The sequence below is a fragment of the Astatotilapia calliptera genome, chromosome 10, assembly GCF_964374335.1.
Source record: "Astatotilapia calliptera chromosome 10, fAstCal68.1, whole genome shotgun sequence".
Classification (NCBI taxonomy): Eukaryota; Metazoa; Chordata; class Actinopteri; order Cichliformes; family Cichlidae; genus Astatotilapia; species Astatotilapia calliptera.
The window spans coordinates 28451324-28466249 of record NC_137431.1 but is presented as its reverse complement, the minus strand read 5'-3'; the positions used below and the strand labels follow the sequence as shown (position 1 = coordinate 28466249).

The window sequence follows — 14926 nt, the reverse complement described above, 5'->3', positions numbered from 1 at the left end:
CAGGTCCACCACCGATGTCCCATTCCCTTCACCGATGAGAGCAGGTTCACACTGAGCACATGTGGCAGACAGAAGAGTCTGGAAACACCGTGGTGAACATCATGCTGCATGCAGTTTCATCCAGTGTGATTGGTCTGGCAGTGGATCAGTGGGAAAGGCAAACTCATGGCAAATGCCAAGCTGAATCATCACAAGATCATGCAGCTTAGAGATGAAATGAATCCTGTGAAGCCACCATTGGCAATAACCCTGTGTTATCCTAATATGTATTTTTTTTATTGTTCATACAAGTCTTTAAAAAAAGCCTTTTTTGCTTTTATCCAAAACATAGGATAATGACCAATGATGACTCAGACCACAGAAGGTTAATGAATCTCTACACTACAATATATTAAAGTGGTCCTATTACACGTTCCCTTTAATATCTATATTAGAACATTTATTGGTGTTCATAGTGATACGTTTCAAATAATGAAGAACCAAAATTCTGTGAACCAAAACCTAAGGCTTCAGTTTATTCTTTGTCTACTTTTGGATCTATATGGCATTAGGGAGCTATTTCTAATACGGCTATCTCAGGTCCAGAAGCCCCACCCACCTGCTATTCAAACCGTCTGTTTTTGAGGGGCAGCCAATCAGAAGAAAGCGTATTAAAGAAGAAAGGAAAGGAGCTAAACTGGTTTGTTCTAAGGGACAAACTGAGGCCCTAAGGGCAAGTATAAACCAAATAAGGATGGTTTTAAACTATAAATCATGCAAAGCTGTTTTGGTTGAGAATTGAACAATGAAAACAAGGAGATGGAAACGTGCAACTACACTTTTTAAGGTACAAAAACAAGAACGTGTCCAGTTTTATCAATACATGATACTGGTAGAAAATGTTCCTGGGACTTTATGAGTGCTGTTATTCTGCACTGCGTTGCTGTTGCTGTAGCTTTTAGACTGAGTGTCAGTCAACATGGAGGAAAGCAGGCGACTGTAGCCCAGAGAAGAGGACAAAAACGCTGCACCCTGCCGCCTCCCGCCTTCCGTTTTGCCTCCTTATTATCCCAAATCGGTAAGAAAAGGGTCTTTTTCTTTTGGTTTTACCGGTTATATTACAGGTAAACCTTTTACAGCCGCTGTTTGATTTCCTGTAGCGTCTTCAGCTACAGATTACTCAGTGTTTGCGCCTTGGTTTGCCAATCACACCGGAGACGAACGAGGAATGAAAATTGAATTTATCTGCCTTTTTCTGCTCTGAAAACCTTAAATAACCGCCCTCAATCCTCCAGAAGAGCTTCTGTGGGTGGCTGTGGTTTTTACAGCGCCAAATTTAACCCAAACAGAAGCTCTGCGGCTCGCAGGAATCAAGCGCTGTTGCGGCGGAGAGCCGCAGATTTGCATGCGCGTTAATTCCTCAGCACCGCGGACAGCTCCGGAGCTCGGGCCTGTCTGGCGGCTCCGTGTCCGCAAGCCTCAAACACTCATCATCTCCTCCGTTTCCAGGTGATCACTCAACTGCACTAGCACCGAAGACACCTGAGGGGTAACAGCGGCCGAGATGAAGCATTTCCTGAGGTAAGGCGAGTCTCCATGATTAAGATGGAAGCTGTGCTGTGGATTTGCATTTTGCATGGAAACGTGAAGGAATTCATCGTCACTCTCCTCCTTCTCTTCTCAGCTTGTTTATCCATGTTTGCCTTCTACCTGCTATAATTAATTATTAATAACAAGCACCGCGGTCCCTTTATTCCCAGTCCTCCCATTTAAGCTCTTTCCAGTCCATTATGACATTGTGTAGCAGTAAGTGGCTGTTATGGTGTGAATGGCTTTGAATGAGTCCCTTTGTAAGGAGGCCTCTTAATAATGGAGCACTCCAGAGGTGTTTCTATTAATAGTTCTCTCTTTCTGCCTTGGCTTTTTAATGTGTGTTTTTTTTAATGGGTTTTTTTCCCCCTATTTTGGGCTCAATATTGACCAAAACTGGGAGAGTATAATATTAAAAAGCAAAAGTTTAATCAATGTGGGTGAAATTAACACCTGAGCCTATAAAGTCTTCAGGAAAGTGTTTAATGAGGTCACTGAGGAAGAGCTTTCTGATAGTTTGATGCAGAAGTGGTTAGCACTGTCACTTTGTAGCAAGAGGTTTAAATGGCCTGGTTAGTTTTCTGTGTTAAGTTTGTTGTGTGTTTTGTCCTGATTCTCTGGCTTATTTCCATAGTCCAAAGACTATGTCTACCACTCTAACTGGTGGTTCTAAATTGGTCTAGATGATTGACAGCTTAGCAGCAGATCAGATTTTGTTTGTCTTGAACTGAAGTTCTTAGGCAGACAGACATTTTGTTCTTTAGTGGAAACAAGCATCCATAGGAATCTGTACATATAAGGCTTGACATGTATAAATGTATTCAGGGACGTGAAAATAAGGAGGGGAGGTTAATGTCCATGAATACGATTAGAAGCTGTGAACATTTCACAAGCTGCTGTGAAACTGTGTTGGCGTAGTAAACGTCTCGACAAAGAGAAAGACAAAACACGAGGGGGGAACAAAACACAGGTGAAATAAAACACCTTTAATGTAAAACACCAAATGACGGAGAAAAAAAGAACTTGGCAGTATTTTGGAGATAGATTCTTAAATGTTTTGCATTTAGCAAAGCCAGCAGTATTCATAACTGTGCTTTTTCCACATCTGTAGTCATCAATCTTTAAATTGGCTTTACCCACCAGTGCTCCCCCCCCCCCTTTGCCCCAGTTCATACCAAATTTCCCATAAATCCCAACTGATTTCCCAAGTGAATGAATAAATTTGTTGGAGAAAATTTAGCTTCATTAACTTTTAATGAACAGTAGAAGCCAGTAGAGGCTGCCAATGTTTTTCACTGATGGCTGTGTTTGCTTACAGTAATTATTCTAATGTGCCACGATGACTCTACCAATAGTTTAGAGATGGAAATATGATTCATGCTTTTGGCTGATCAGAGTATTTTGAAGGAATTAACGGCAACACTTTAATCATTCTAGCAGCTGGGGACATCAGTTAGGGTTTTTTCTTGTGTGTAATTAAATCAAAGTGAAGTTTAATAAAATGATGGTGGGAGGTTGTCTCCATTGTTTTGACCGTTTTCACAGGATGAGCAGGTCTCGCAATAACCAGCAAACTGACCTTTATGTGTATGACTCAGTGGGGTAACCCTTTAAAATAGATTAGCAGGTGGCAAGTGTGTTGTTCAAGGACATTTTATTAGACAGTTCTGTGTATTAAGCCTGTAATTGTGGGTTGCTATATAACCTTAAACGCCTCCTTCACTCTCCCTTTGCTCGGTGTTTGCTTCCTTGAAGGTTAAAAAGCTGAGCGTCAGTACGAGCTGTTCAACATGCCAGTCTCATCCACAAGCTGAGAATGAAAGATTAATCCCCACGGACCTTTCTTACCTTCTATTTGTTGTTGTTGATACTGAAGATCATGTCCTACTGTGATCTTTGTGCACAAGCTGGCTTGATTTCTGTCTGGAAAAATTGTAAATGCTGAACAAAGATAGAGGATTTGCAGCTGGATAGAAAAGAAAAGTTTTCAAGTGTACTTAAAGTACTGTGAGTCCTCCCAATCGCTACACAAAATCTGCTTTCTTGCTACCATTAGCTTACCTACTAATGCTTTCAATCCATTTATACATTGGAAATTTAAAAAAAAGTAGTAGACTCAAAAAAATAACTCTTTGAATGAACATAAAAAAATCATTGAAAGAATTTCCACGTAAATAAATTGCTTTATTTTAGCATTATGCAATTCTGTTATTCCAACTTAATGTACTTGAGTTAGAGTAACGTGATTAATTAATGATGAATCAACTGTTTTACTAAGGTTGAGTCCAACTTAATTTAATTAAGTTGATCCTACCCATGCAAATTACGTTAGTGCGACAAAAATGCTTAATCGTAATAGAAAGCTATTTATTAATGTGGAAATCCTTTCCATGATTATTTTAAGTTCATTTAAAGAGTTATTTTTTGGAGTGTTCAACAAAGTCTAGAGTCTGGTTAACATAAGATGTTAATGGATTTATAATAATAACTCCATCCATCCTCTTATCTTTACCAGGGTTGCAGTGAGGCTGGGGCCTATCCCAGATGTGATAGGGTGCGAGGCAACAGTGCTAACCACTGTGCCACCGACCTGTCAATCTAGACTTCAAAAAAATAGGGAAGCTATGATTACAAGGCTTGATATAGAATTTTCTGTATGTTTTTGTCCTTTACAGGTTAAACCGCAATAAATAGCTAAGGCATATAGTGTGTGTATGGTTGTCTATCTCTTCTAACCGCAGTGATTTTCCTGTGGTTTGAACTCTTGTGTGATCTTGTGAATTCTGTGAGTCCAGGCAACTAACCACTCTTACTAGATTGTATTATGTCATCTCAACAAGAATAAATGAAGTTGCCGGATTTCATGCAGATCCTACATGATTTAATTACGTTCACCACAGGAACATGAAATTATTTTGTTCACATTACAAGTTTGAATTTTGCAAATGTAACAACCACCCAATTTCATTTTTTTGAGTGTAGCAGTGGAAAATACAATTTTCAATCTTTAGTGAGACAACCGATGGCGAAAACATTGAGAAGAAAAAAAGGATTGTGTTCAGGGTGATGTTCAGCATTCTCTGCAGACCGAGGCGGACGAAGGCCGGAAATCATTTATTCTCTTAATGGGTCACTATGCATTTCCCAGGACATTTCCATTTTCATTCTCAGCATCCCCTGCAAAAATAGCACGCTTTGATCTGCTGCAAGTCTCCCCTAGTAGACAAGATGTGAAGCACACTCTTCTGACACTTTGTGTCTTCCTCTCTGCTTCTGCATTTTCACTTCAGTGTCTTTGTCTCAAACTTAATGTGAAACAAAATTGGTCAAAAAGAAATTTGTGTAGGCATATTTGTGTAATATGCTGAACTGTAAAAAAGCAAACAGAAAAAAAAAATCATACCTACAGTTATTTATTATTTCATTACTCACCTGATGTCGGTAACAACAAATCCAATCCACACAGGCAAAGAAATCAAACCACAGATGCCCATAAATTATGTGTAATACTGAGAAATGAAGGTGAGAAGTTCATGGCAATAGCACCTTTAGAAATATATTACTTAGAAAATTGGTTATGTATTCAATACTTATTTTACCCACTGTATATAATATCTGTGTAAATTTTTAGGAGTATAATCCCCTTGTTTTCTCCCCTGCAGAGTCGTGACCCAGTTCTTTGTGTTCCTCTACTGCAAGTGTCTTTGGCGGGGCCTAAAGTTTGTTGCCAGGAAGTTTACAGGACGCTGCGAGCTGCAGCGAATCTGCTACAACAACAAACATGGAGCCCGCAGGACCCTCAAGATAGGTATGACTTTCATCTTATTTGTAAAAATGTTTCGCACACATGCATCAATGTTCATATTTGTATATGATTTGGTCATATTTATCATTCATTGATTCTAGTTGCATTTTGAAATAGACGTAGACTCCAGTTGTGACGCCAGTGTGGAAATGACTTAAGTCTGCATTTTGTGTAATGGCCAGTGGGGGGCCAATTAGATTTCATGTATAGGAGTCTATCTGAATAATGTTTTTCACTTGATTTATGACCCCAGTAAACACCGTTCTGCCTGTGTTTGTGGTATAAATTTCTAGTTTTGAGTCTTCATTGATACAGGATTGTGTTCATTTTGTAAATTTTGGTCACATTTTGAGCAAAACAGATAATAAATAAGAGTTTTCTTTGGGGCATGGCTACCTTCAATTCAGTTTTATATAGTGCCAAATCAGCATGCACTTTATATTGTAAAATAAAGAGCCTAAATAATACCTTGTGGTTGTCAAGTTGCTACAATATGAGGATAGATCTAATTCTGGGTTTTATAGTGATGAGGAGGACTCAGGGAACAGAACACATGTAGAAACCAAAAGAAAAAAACGCTTTAAGTAAAACAGGAAATAACCAATACATAAGATAAGATAAGATAGAACTTTATTAATCCCTCAGGTGGGTTCCTCTGGGAAATTCGACTTCCAAAAAAAGCACAGCAACGACCGAAGTTACAGTTACAGAATTGTTATGTATACACACACACACACACACACACACACACACACACACACACACACACACACACACACACACACACACACACACACACATATATAAATACAGAGACAAATATAAATAAAATATACAAAGGGGATAAATAGAATAAATAAGAATAAAAAATAAATAAAAATACAAGTGAATTGCACATTTCAAGTATTGAGTCTATTGCACTGTTGACTATTTACAAAAGTATTGCACAAGGTATTGTACAGTGAGGTGAAGAGGCACTACAGCTTAGTTGTTCCCCCCTCCTTTGTCCTCCTGTTTCCCCTCCCTCTCCCCTCCAGAGAGGAGTTAAACAGTTTGATGGCGTGTGGGACAAAGGAGTTTTTAAGTCTGTTAGTTCTTGTCTTGGGGAGAAGCAACCTGTCACTGAACAGACTCTTCTGATTGTTTATGGCCGTGTGCAGAGGATGCCCAGCATTGTTCATAATGTCCAGCAGTTTCTTTAATGTCCTTTTCTCTGCCACTGTCACCAGAGTGTCCAGCTTCATGCCGACCACAGAGCTAGCCTTCCTGATCAGTTTCTCCAGCCTGGATGAGTCCCTCTTTGCTGTGCTGCTCCCCCAGCACACCACAGCATAGAAAAGTACTCCAGCAACCACCGACTGGTAAAACATCCTCAGGAGCTTCCTGCAGATGTTAAAAGACCTCAGCCTCCTGAGGAAGTACAGTCGGCTTTGGGCTTTTTTATACAGGTGCTCTGTGTTGCATGACCAGTCCAGTTTATTGTCCACCCACAGCCCGAGGTACTTGTATGTGTTGACCACCTCCACCTCCTCCCCCTCTATCTGAACCGGCAGTGGACCTTCTCTGGACCTCCCGAAGTCCACAACCAGTTCCTTAGTCTTTGAGGTGTTGAGTTGCAGGTGGTTTGTGTGACTCCATGCGACAAAGTTCCTCACCAGACTTCTGTACTCCTCTTCCTGATCATCCCAGATACACCCCATGATGGCCGTGTCGTCTGCAAACTTCTGAATGTGGCATAATTCAGAGTTGTAGCAGAAGTCAGAGGTGTACAGGGTGAAGAGAAGAGGGGACAGCACAGTTCCCTGTGGTGCTCCTGTGCTGCTGACCACAGTGTCAGACGTGATGTCCTTCAGCCTGACGTACTGTGGTCTGTCGGTGAGGTAGTCGGAGATCCAGGCCACCAGGCAGGGGTCCACCTCCATCCTGTTCAGTTTTTCTTGAAGCATACAGGGCCGGATGGTATTAAAGGCACTGGAAAAGTCAAGAAACAGGATCCTGACCGTGCCTTTTCCCCCATCCAGGTGTGAGTGGGCTCTGTGTAGGAGGTACAGGATGGCATCCTCCACTCCGACACCCGCCTTGTATGCAAACTGTAGTGGGTCCTGGGCATGTTGTACCTGTGGTCGGAGGAGGTTGAGGAAGAGCCGCTCTAGAGTCTTCATAAGATGTGACGTCAGTGCCACCGGTCGGAAGTCATTCAGCTCATTGGGCCGGTTCTTTTTGGGGACCGGGACGATGCAGGATGTCTTCCAGAGGGCGGGCACTCTCCCCAGTCGCAGACTGAGGTTGAAGACTCGTTGTAGCGGCTCCCCAAGTTCAGCAGTACACGCCTTAAGCATCCTAGGACACACCTTGTCTGGGCCTGCTGCCTTTCTGGGGCGAAGCTTCCTCAGTTGCCTCCTGACCTGATCCACTGTGACACTGGGAGATGTTTGGGAGGAGGGGAGGGGGGGAGATGTCTTGCTGCTGAGAGAGGGATTGGAGGAGGGGGGTGTCATGGTGTCAGGAAGGGGGGGAAGCGAGGGAGGCAGGAGAGTGGGGAGAGTACTCTGTAGTGAAGGTGAGGGTGAGGGTGGGGGGGTTGTGGGCTGGTCAAACCTGTTGAAGAAGTTGTTGAGTTCGTTTGCCTTCTCCACAGTCCCCCCCACTGTGCTTTTCTTGGTGTTGTGGCCTGTGATGGTTTTCACACCATTCCAGACCTCCCTCATATTGTTCCTCTCCAACTTCTGCTCCACCTTCCTCCTGTAGGTGTCCTTTGCTTCCCTCAGGCAGCGTTTCACCTCCCGCTGTGCTGCTTTCATCTCCTCCTTCACTTTGCTCCTGAAAGCCTACACGAAAACATACACGAATACTAACACCAGGATGTGCAAGAGGAGGAAACACAAAAGATTCAAAGCTTAAACACAGTAATTGAACAGAGCGAGGCACAGACGAGAACACAGAGAAGAATCAGAATATAATCAAACCAACACAAGAATTCATTCATCCAATTTTCTTCTGCCTCTTACTTATTCAGTATTATGTTAGCTCAGAGATTCATGATTTACATTCAGTGTACCATATCAGCAGTCTGAGGCATTGGACAGAGCATTGTTCACTGTTACTGTACACATTTGTCTTACTCTTTGCAACATTTCCTTGCAGAGTCATCTCTGAGGTACTCCAAGAATGAGGTATGGGGCTCTTTCAACCTGTCGTTATGCACGTGCAACATAATCTGGGTTTATTGCTCAGTCTTCTTGCCTCAGTCCTTAACATGTGTTCCCACTCTGTCCTTGCCTCTCTCTTTATATTCCTGCCATCTTCTCTGCTCTCATCCACTCCAGCTGCTGCAGTCTGCCCTCAGCGTCCATCCTGATAAAGTGGAGAAAACCATCGATGACATCATGGCCTTGAAGAAAATTAACCCTGACACCAACCCACAGTGAGACTCTGCGCTGCATATCACATTTCTGTTCTTGTGTTGTGGTTAATTAGAGGTTAACAAAGGAAGCTAATCCCTAGAGTAGCTGTGAAGGACAGCGGAGAGTTTATACAATGCACCCCTCAGAGACAAACGGACTACCTGTCCCTTTGTCTCTCCAGGCTCGGCATCTCTCTGCAGGCCAGCCTGCTGCAGGTTGTGGGCTACAGGAGCCTGGTGGCAGAGGTGGAGAAGCTACGCAGGGAGCCTTATGACTGCGAAAATCCTGAGCATGAGGAAATGCTGATGAAGGTATGCAGTCTCTCTCTGGTTGGTTAAAGAGAACAAAATATTGTATCTGTCTTCATGTAGTGTCAGATAAACTTCATGACTGGGGTCACTTATTTGAATCATTACTCTTTACATTTGCTTGAGTTAAATCGGTTATCCCGTAGTTCATTTCATTAAATGGATGTTCTCCCACTACTAAATTAAATACATTTTTTACTATAGAAAAAGTTCCCCCTGTACCACTATGTTACAGTCTCGTACTTACACTTGTCAGGCATGATATTACACTGTAATGAATACTATGCTTTGTTATAGAATAATAATTTTACTCTACTGAGCTGTGGTTGTGTGCTTGTGTGTGTGTTGTAGCTATGGAAAGAGCTGCGCCCTGACACACCTCTCACGGGTCGCATATCCAAACAGTGGTGTGAGATTGGTTTCCAGGGCAGCGATCCAAAGACTGATTTCAGGGGCATGGGACTGCTGGGCCTGCACAACCTGCTGTAAGCTGTCGGCCTGGAACACAGATTAAAAACCAGCCAAGCAGTGCAACACTTACATATGGAGATATACATGTTCAGCATGTCATTTAAAGACTTTAAATCAAAGCCAAAACTATAAATAAATAATTATAATTCATAGGCTACATATGCATATCCATGAACGGGAAGTTCAGACATGCCTTTTCCCTTATGTTGTCTTTCTACAGGTATTTTGCTGAACACGACAAGGCTACTGCCCTGCAGATGCTCCATGATTCCCTCCAACCAAAGCACAAGTATGTTCATTTTGCCTTTCACGGGCATATGAAAGGAATACACCAAGTGGATTGGTAGAACATCTCTGCCAATAATTACAGATGTAGACTGTATATGAATTTATGGAGTTTATAGTTCATAGAAAAAGAAAAGTACAGAAAAATGTAACCTTGCAATAACAGAGGAAAGTGCACATTGAGCTATAATAGCACAAAGTTCAAGTATTAGTCAATGAAAAGTGTGTAAATTATACAGCAGAATCACAATATAACACATTATATTAGATGTAACCACAGTGCTGGAAATAATATCCTTCAGATTCAAACAAAGCATGGATGTGAGGTTGGTTTTGTATAAAATATAATCAAAGAAATATCACATCTGTTCGCTAAAAGGTCATATGTATGCCAAACAAACTCTATTGAAACCAAAAGTGATCAACGGTGGACCTAATGGTAAAACCAGGACAGCTTTCTGTCATTGACTAACAACTTAAGATTGATTTGATTGAACCCTTAGCCAATGTACATAGCTTGGGCAATTGTACTTTCTGTCTCTAACACTGACCACAATTTGAAAAATGAACTTTAAGTTTTACTAAATGTGACGGGACTCTGGCGACTGACTTCATAAAGACACCAGAAAAGTGTTAATTGAGGTCACACAGTTAGGGAACTGAGGACGTTTTTTCCCATACGTTTCAGTACAAATGGAAGTCTTTTTGCAGCCAGAGGAGTCGCCCCCTGCTGGCCATTCAGAAGAGTGAAGGCAATTCAGCACTGGCTTCATTTTTAAAAACAGATATAACATAAAAATAAATCAAAGCGTCTACTTACAACTACTTGGTGTATTCCTTCTACATTAATCTGTACTTAATCATGCATAACTCTGCATCCATCATACTCTGCTTGATTATATTCATTTTTACAGCTTGATGCCATTCACTGCCTCATCTTTTATTGACTACTGCTGCTTGTATTGTTTCTCATCGGCATCCCAGTGAGCGGTCTCATTTCCAAAATGAAGATTCTTCTTCTTTTTCTTTTATTTCTCCTCCACCTCCATTTCTGCCCATGCCTCCTTCTCTGTCTGTCTCATGCACTGTAGGAGCACACACAGAAAGCCAAGGTACTCTACTTCACTTTCATTCACTTGCCGTTTGCTGCGTTCATTGCTTACTCATTTAGGTTGATTTTTCATGCACCTAAAGCTGCACTAAGCATGATAATTTATACAAACTGAAGCATCATCTTGTCAGCCTAAAGGCAGAAAAAAAGAGAGCCATAAATCAGCATTAACAGACAGTTTCTAAATTGTTCTCAGAAGATTTAGCTTTTATGCGCATTATGGTGCACTGTGGTTGCTGCTTCACATGTAAACTATCCGTGACTCAAGTGTGTGTCCTTCACAGCGAGGTAAACAAGCCTGAATGGGAACAGAAGAACCTTGACAAAGCGATTGGGTAAGTCTCACATGCACATGCAATATATGCAGACATGCACATGTGTGTGGAGCAGGGAAATCTGGGCTGCTGCTGCTGGAGCTGTGTGAGGTTTGGCCTCAAAACAGAGCAGCTTCAGCATGTGACGCTCACAACAAGCCAGCATATGCATGTGAGTGCGTTGTAGAAGTGTGTGGATCTGTAAGCAGGAGACACTGTGTTTATGTGCTAATGGGCAGGAAGTATTTTACTACTGTGTGGCCTGCTGTACTGCTACGCTGGCTTCTGTTGTCAGTCTGCATTAGCGCCGAATAGAGCCGAGGATTGTTGTGAAAAAACAAGTGCGACATCGCAGCAGTGTCTTTAATAAATAGACAGTTTGTGATTTGCACTGAGTGTGGACTTTCTCATGAAGTGAAATGGTTAAAGATGTTGAGCACACCATTATGGCCGAGTGATGTTGGGACAGTAATCCTGTTAATCTATATTTTATGCCTTTAGAATTTTAAGTCCTTGTGTTTAATGTCTATGGTTATTTGCTTACAGAGGCTCTCTTTCCATCTGTTTGAGTGTAATCTCCGTTCTCTACAAAACATAAAATCTTTTGTGAAATGGAAAACCTGCAGTCTGTTTCTCCTCTCCTGTCACAGCAGTCTAACAAAAAACAGGGTCCCACCTACTGACTTAGTAAATATTTTGTCCCCCAGGTATTCCTTTGCCATTGTGGGCATCAACATCACAGATCTGGCCTACTCTCTGTTGGTGAGTGGAGCTCTGAAGACCCATCTGTACAATGTGGCTCCAGAGATGCCCAGCCTGCTGCACTTCCAGCAGACCTTCTGTGAGTACATTGGATTGGGATGAACAGTATTTTATCTTTATTTTTCCCGTATATTGATTTATGTATTTTTCATTTTGCTTAGAATTTTGAACGTTTTTGCATCAGAATTAAAAAAAGTTTTCTTTTAAAGTTTAAGGTTGGGGAGATGTTGGTATACAGAACTTGCATAAAATTGTATTTTAACCAAGTGGCATCTTCCAAAGCAGGTCCTTCTCCAAATACCCCAAGCCGAACATATCAATAATACAAGTTTAAAGCCTGGGACAAAAAACTGTTTTATTCTGTTTGGGTAGTTTCAACCTTTATTCCAACTGTATATCTGGGAACTCTTTTTATAACTAATGTTTCTGCAGACTGTTAAGGCTTATAGTTTTAACCAACGAGCATAATCCTTCTGAAACTTAAAATATCCAAAATGTACAAAATGTATTTTGGATTACTATTATTTTATTATTATTTGAATTAATCAGTTTGGCCAAAAATGGGTTAATGGACTTCTATAGCAGCAGAAGTCTATGGGGTCCACCACAGGTAGCGCCCCTGGTGGCTGTTTCTGCATTGCATCCACTTTTCTGAGCCAGAACTACGTTCATCTTTTAAACTGTGAGAGCCTTAACTGTATACAGTCATAGAAAAAAATTTCTAATGTCCCAAAGTGGCAAAAAATTAAACCACATAAACCACATACATTGTTAAAAATATGTCATTAACTTTCAGCTGTTTGTTTAACTGTGTGTGCAGATTTGTAATTGGAAGCTTTTTCTCTTTTTTCCACCTGCTATGGTAAAAAAAGAGGTGTGAGAAAGAAACAAATCAGTTAAACTGTGTGGTGGAAAATAAAAAAGATGCTAAAATGCAGTACGAGGATAATTACTTGTGGATTAGCTGCACATATGTGTCTATTTACTTTCTTTCTTGGCAGGTTACCTGATGCAGGAGTTCCACCGCTTCTGGATTGAGGAGGATCCCAGCGACATCATGGAGTTTAACCGAGTCCGCTCCAAGTTTCACCGAAGGATCCTGCGACAGCTGAAGAACCCAGACATGGCTCTGTGCCCCCACTTCTCTGCCTCCGATCTCCACCTTGTCAACCTCTAAACACCCTCACTGAGCCCTTCATACCCCTACAGAGGTCTCCCGTCTTCATGAACCCCCACAGAGGTCTCCCTTAGATGTCTGGTAGGCCATCAATACATCAGAACCAGCCTCACACTCGCAGAGATGGTTCCTCCATCTGCTGGACATATCTGGGAAGGCTCTGTTCCATGTCCGCTCAGCCCAACACGTCCCAGCTAACGTCATGTCGCATCACTGCCAACAGCTTAACTCAACCACACACACACTCACACACACACACAAACAGAATCTAACCTTAGACAGGATCTTAATAATTTAAAATGGGGACTTTTCCCTCAGACTTCCCACATTGTAAACAGATGTTTGACCCCAAAAAAAAAAATTAAAAAAAGAAGTGCACACACATACACACTGCCTATCTGCCCTCACTGCAGCGTTAGACCACCAGCATCAGAGATGACCATAGCGATTGTAGCTGTGCATGAGGAGGCTGGCACCACTCCATCACTACACTCATTGTTGTTGCTTTAAGGACTCATAACGATTGTATCACAGCCGTTACACCTCAGTTATGAACCCTTTTTGTTTAATTTAATAACAAACCAAATTTACTTTATCAGCCAAAAACAGCTATTAGATAGATTGCGATGTATTGATCAGCAGTTTGGAATATTTTGACGGTTAGCGCACTGACTATCAGAGACGAAGACGTATAGATATATGAAAAGGTGTGATTTATGGGGCAGGGGGGTGTTTTTGATCCTTTTTGGGAGGGGATGAATTCCAACTAAGTTCAGGAGCTGCTGAATTTCCAGAAAAACCCCTCTGAATCTCAATTTAAATTTCAATTTGCATCTCAGTCTCATGTTTTCATCTTGTGGACACAGCAGGATGCAATCAAACATAATATAAAAGTGTATCCCAGTTTTATATGTCATTCGGCCACACTTAAATATTTTATATCCAGTTAAATTGGAGCGGGACTCCCACAAGATCTTCTGTCACAGTGGTGCTGTGTCTATTTCTGACTGTTTTGAAGTTGCATTCAGAAAATTACCTAGCAGAGTAGATAAATTCTGCCCCAATTGGGACTAAACATAATTCAGCAGAGATGAGATGTAGACCAGAGGAGAAAAATTCCCCTCATCAAATCAAAGTTTGAGAGAACTTTTGCTGGTGCTGTTTCAGTCAAACCATGAAGGGCCACTTCACCTCGAAACTCTGTTTTACGAACTGCCACAGATGGTGTCTAAATGACATCAACACCTAAGATTTCTCCTTGCCAAAATATCGAATGTGGAGCAGCAGCTTTGCTTAAATTTCATTTTTGCAAACCTGCTAAATTATGTTTATAAATATTTTATGAACCTTACTCGATGTGTGGCATTTGGCAGCCCTGCTCCCAGCTTGGATAGTAGAAATCTAAATATGTATGTTGTGAACATTTTCTACAGGTTTGCAAAAGCTTTTTGCCTTTGATTTGACTCCATGCAGAGATTCTGTTATGAATGTTTCTCACATCCACGATTGTTTGATTCTTTTTGTATTCATTGAATGTGACACTGTGTCCACTGTTGTATCAGCCAAAGCAATAATTTACACTCATTTCACTGCACATTTCTTTAAAATGTGTTTATTTGCACCATGCGTGCCTGAGTGTTTTGTTTAACTTTCTGACTCAGAGCTGGAATACTAATCAGTTTACACAAGCCACATGCAGAGCTGAATACAGGTGAAATGT

General features: G+C 41.4%; 1 protein-coding gene across 2 annotated transcripts; it reads left to right on the top strand.

The window, feature by feature from the left end:
• The first annotated feature begins 929 nt into the window (after nt 1-929).
• On the top strand, nt 930-13619 carry elmod1 (ELMO/CED-12 domain containing 1). Of its 2 annotated transcripts, XM_026182983.2 has the most exons (12): nt 930-1057; nt 1489-1560; nt 5232-5377; nt 8519-8547; nt 8701-8798; nt 8960-9089; nt 9438-9571; nt 9778-9846; nt 10934-10954; nt 11238-11288; nt 11975-12108; nt 13031-13384. In XM_026182983.2, exons 2-12 carry the CDS (start codon nt 1544-1546, stop codon nt 13204-13206), a joined length of 1005 nt encoding a protein of 334 aa, XP_026038768.2. In that variant the 5' UTR covers nt 930-1057; nt 1489-1543; the 3' UTR covers nt 13207-13384. The 2 variants fall into 2 exon arrangements, with proteins under 2 accessions (XP_026038768.2, XP_026038769.2); XM_026182984.2 differs by lacking the exon at nt 10934-10954 and having other exon boundaries at nt 13031-13619.
• The last annotated feature ends 1307 nt before the right edge of the window (nt 13620-14926 follow it).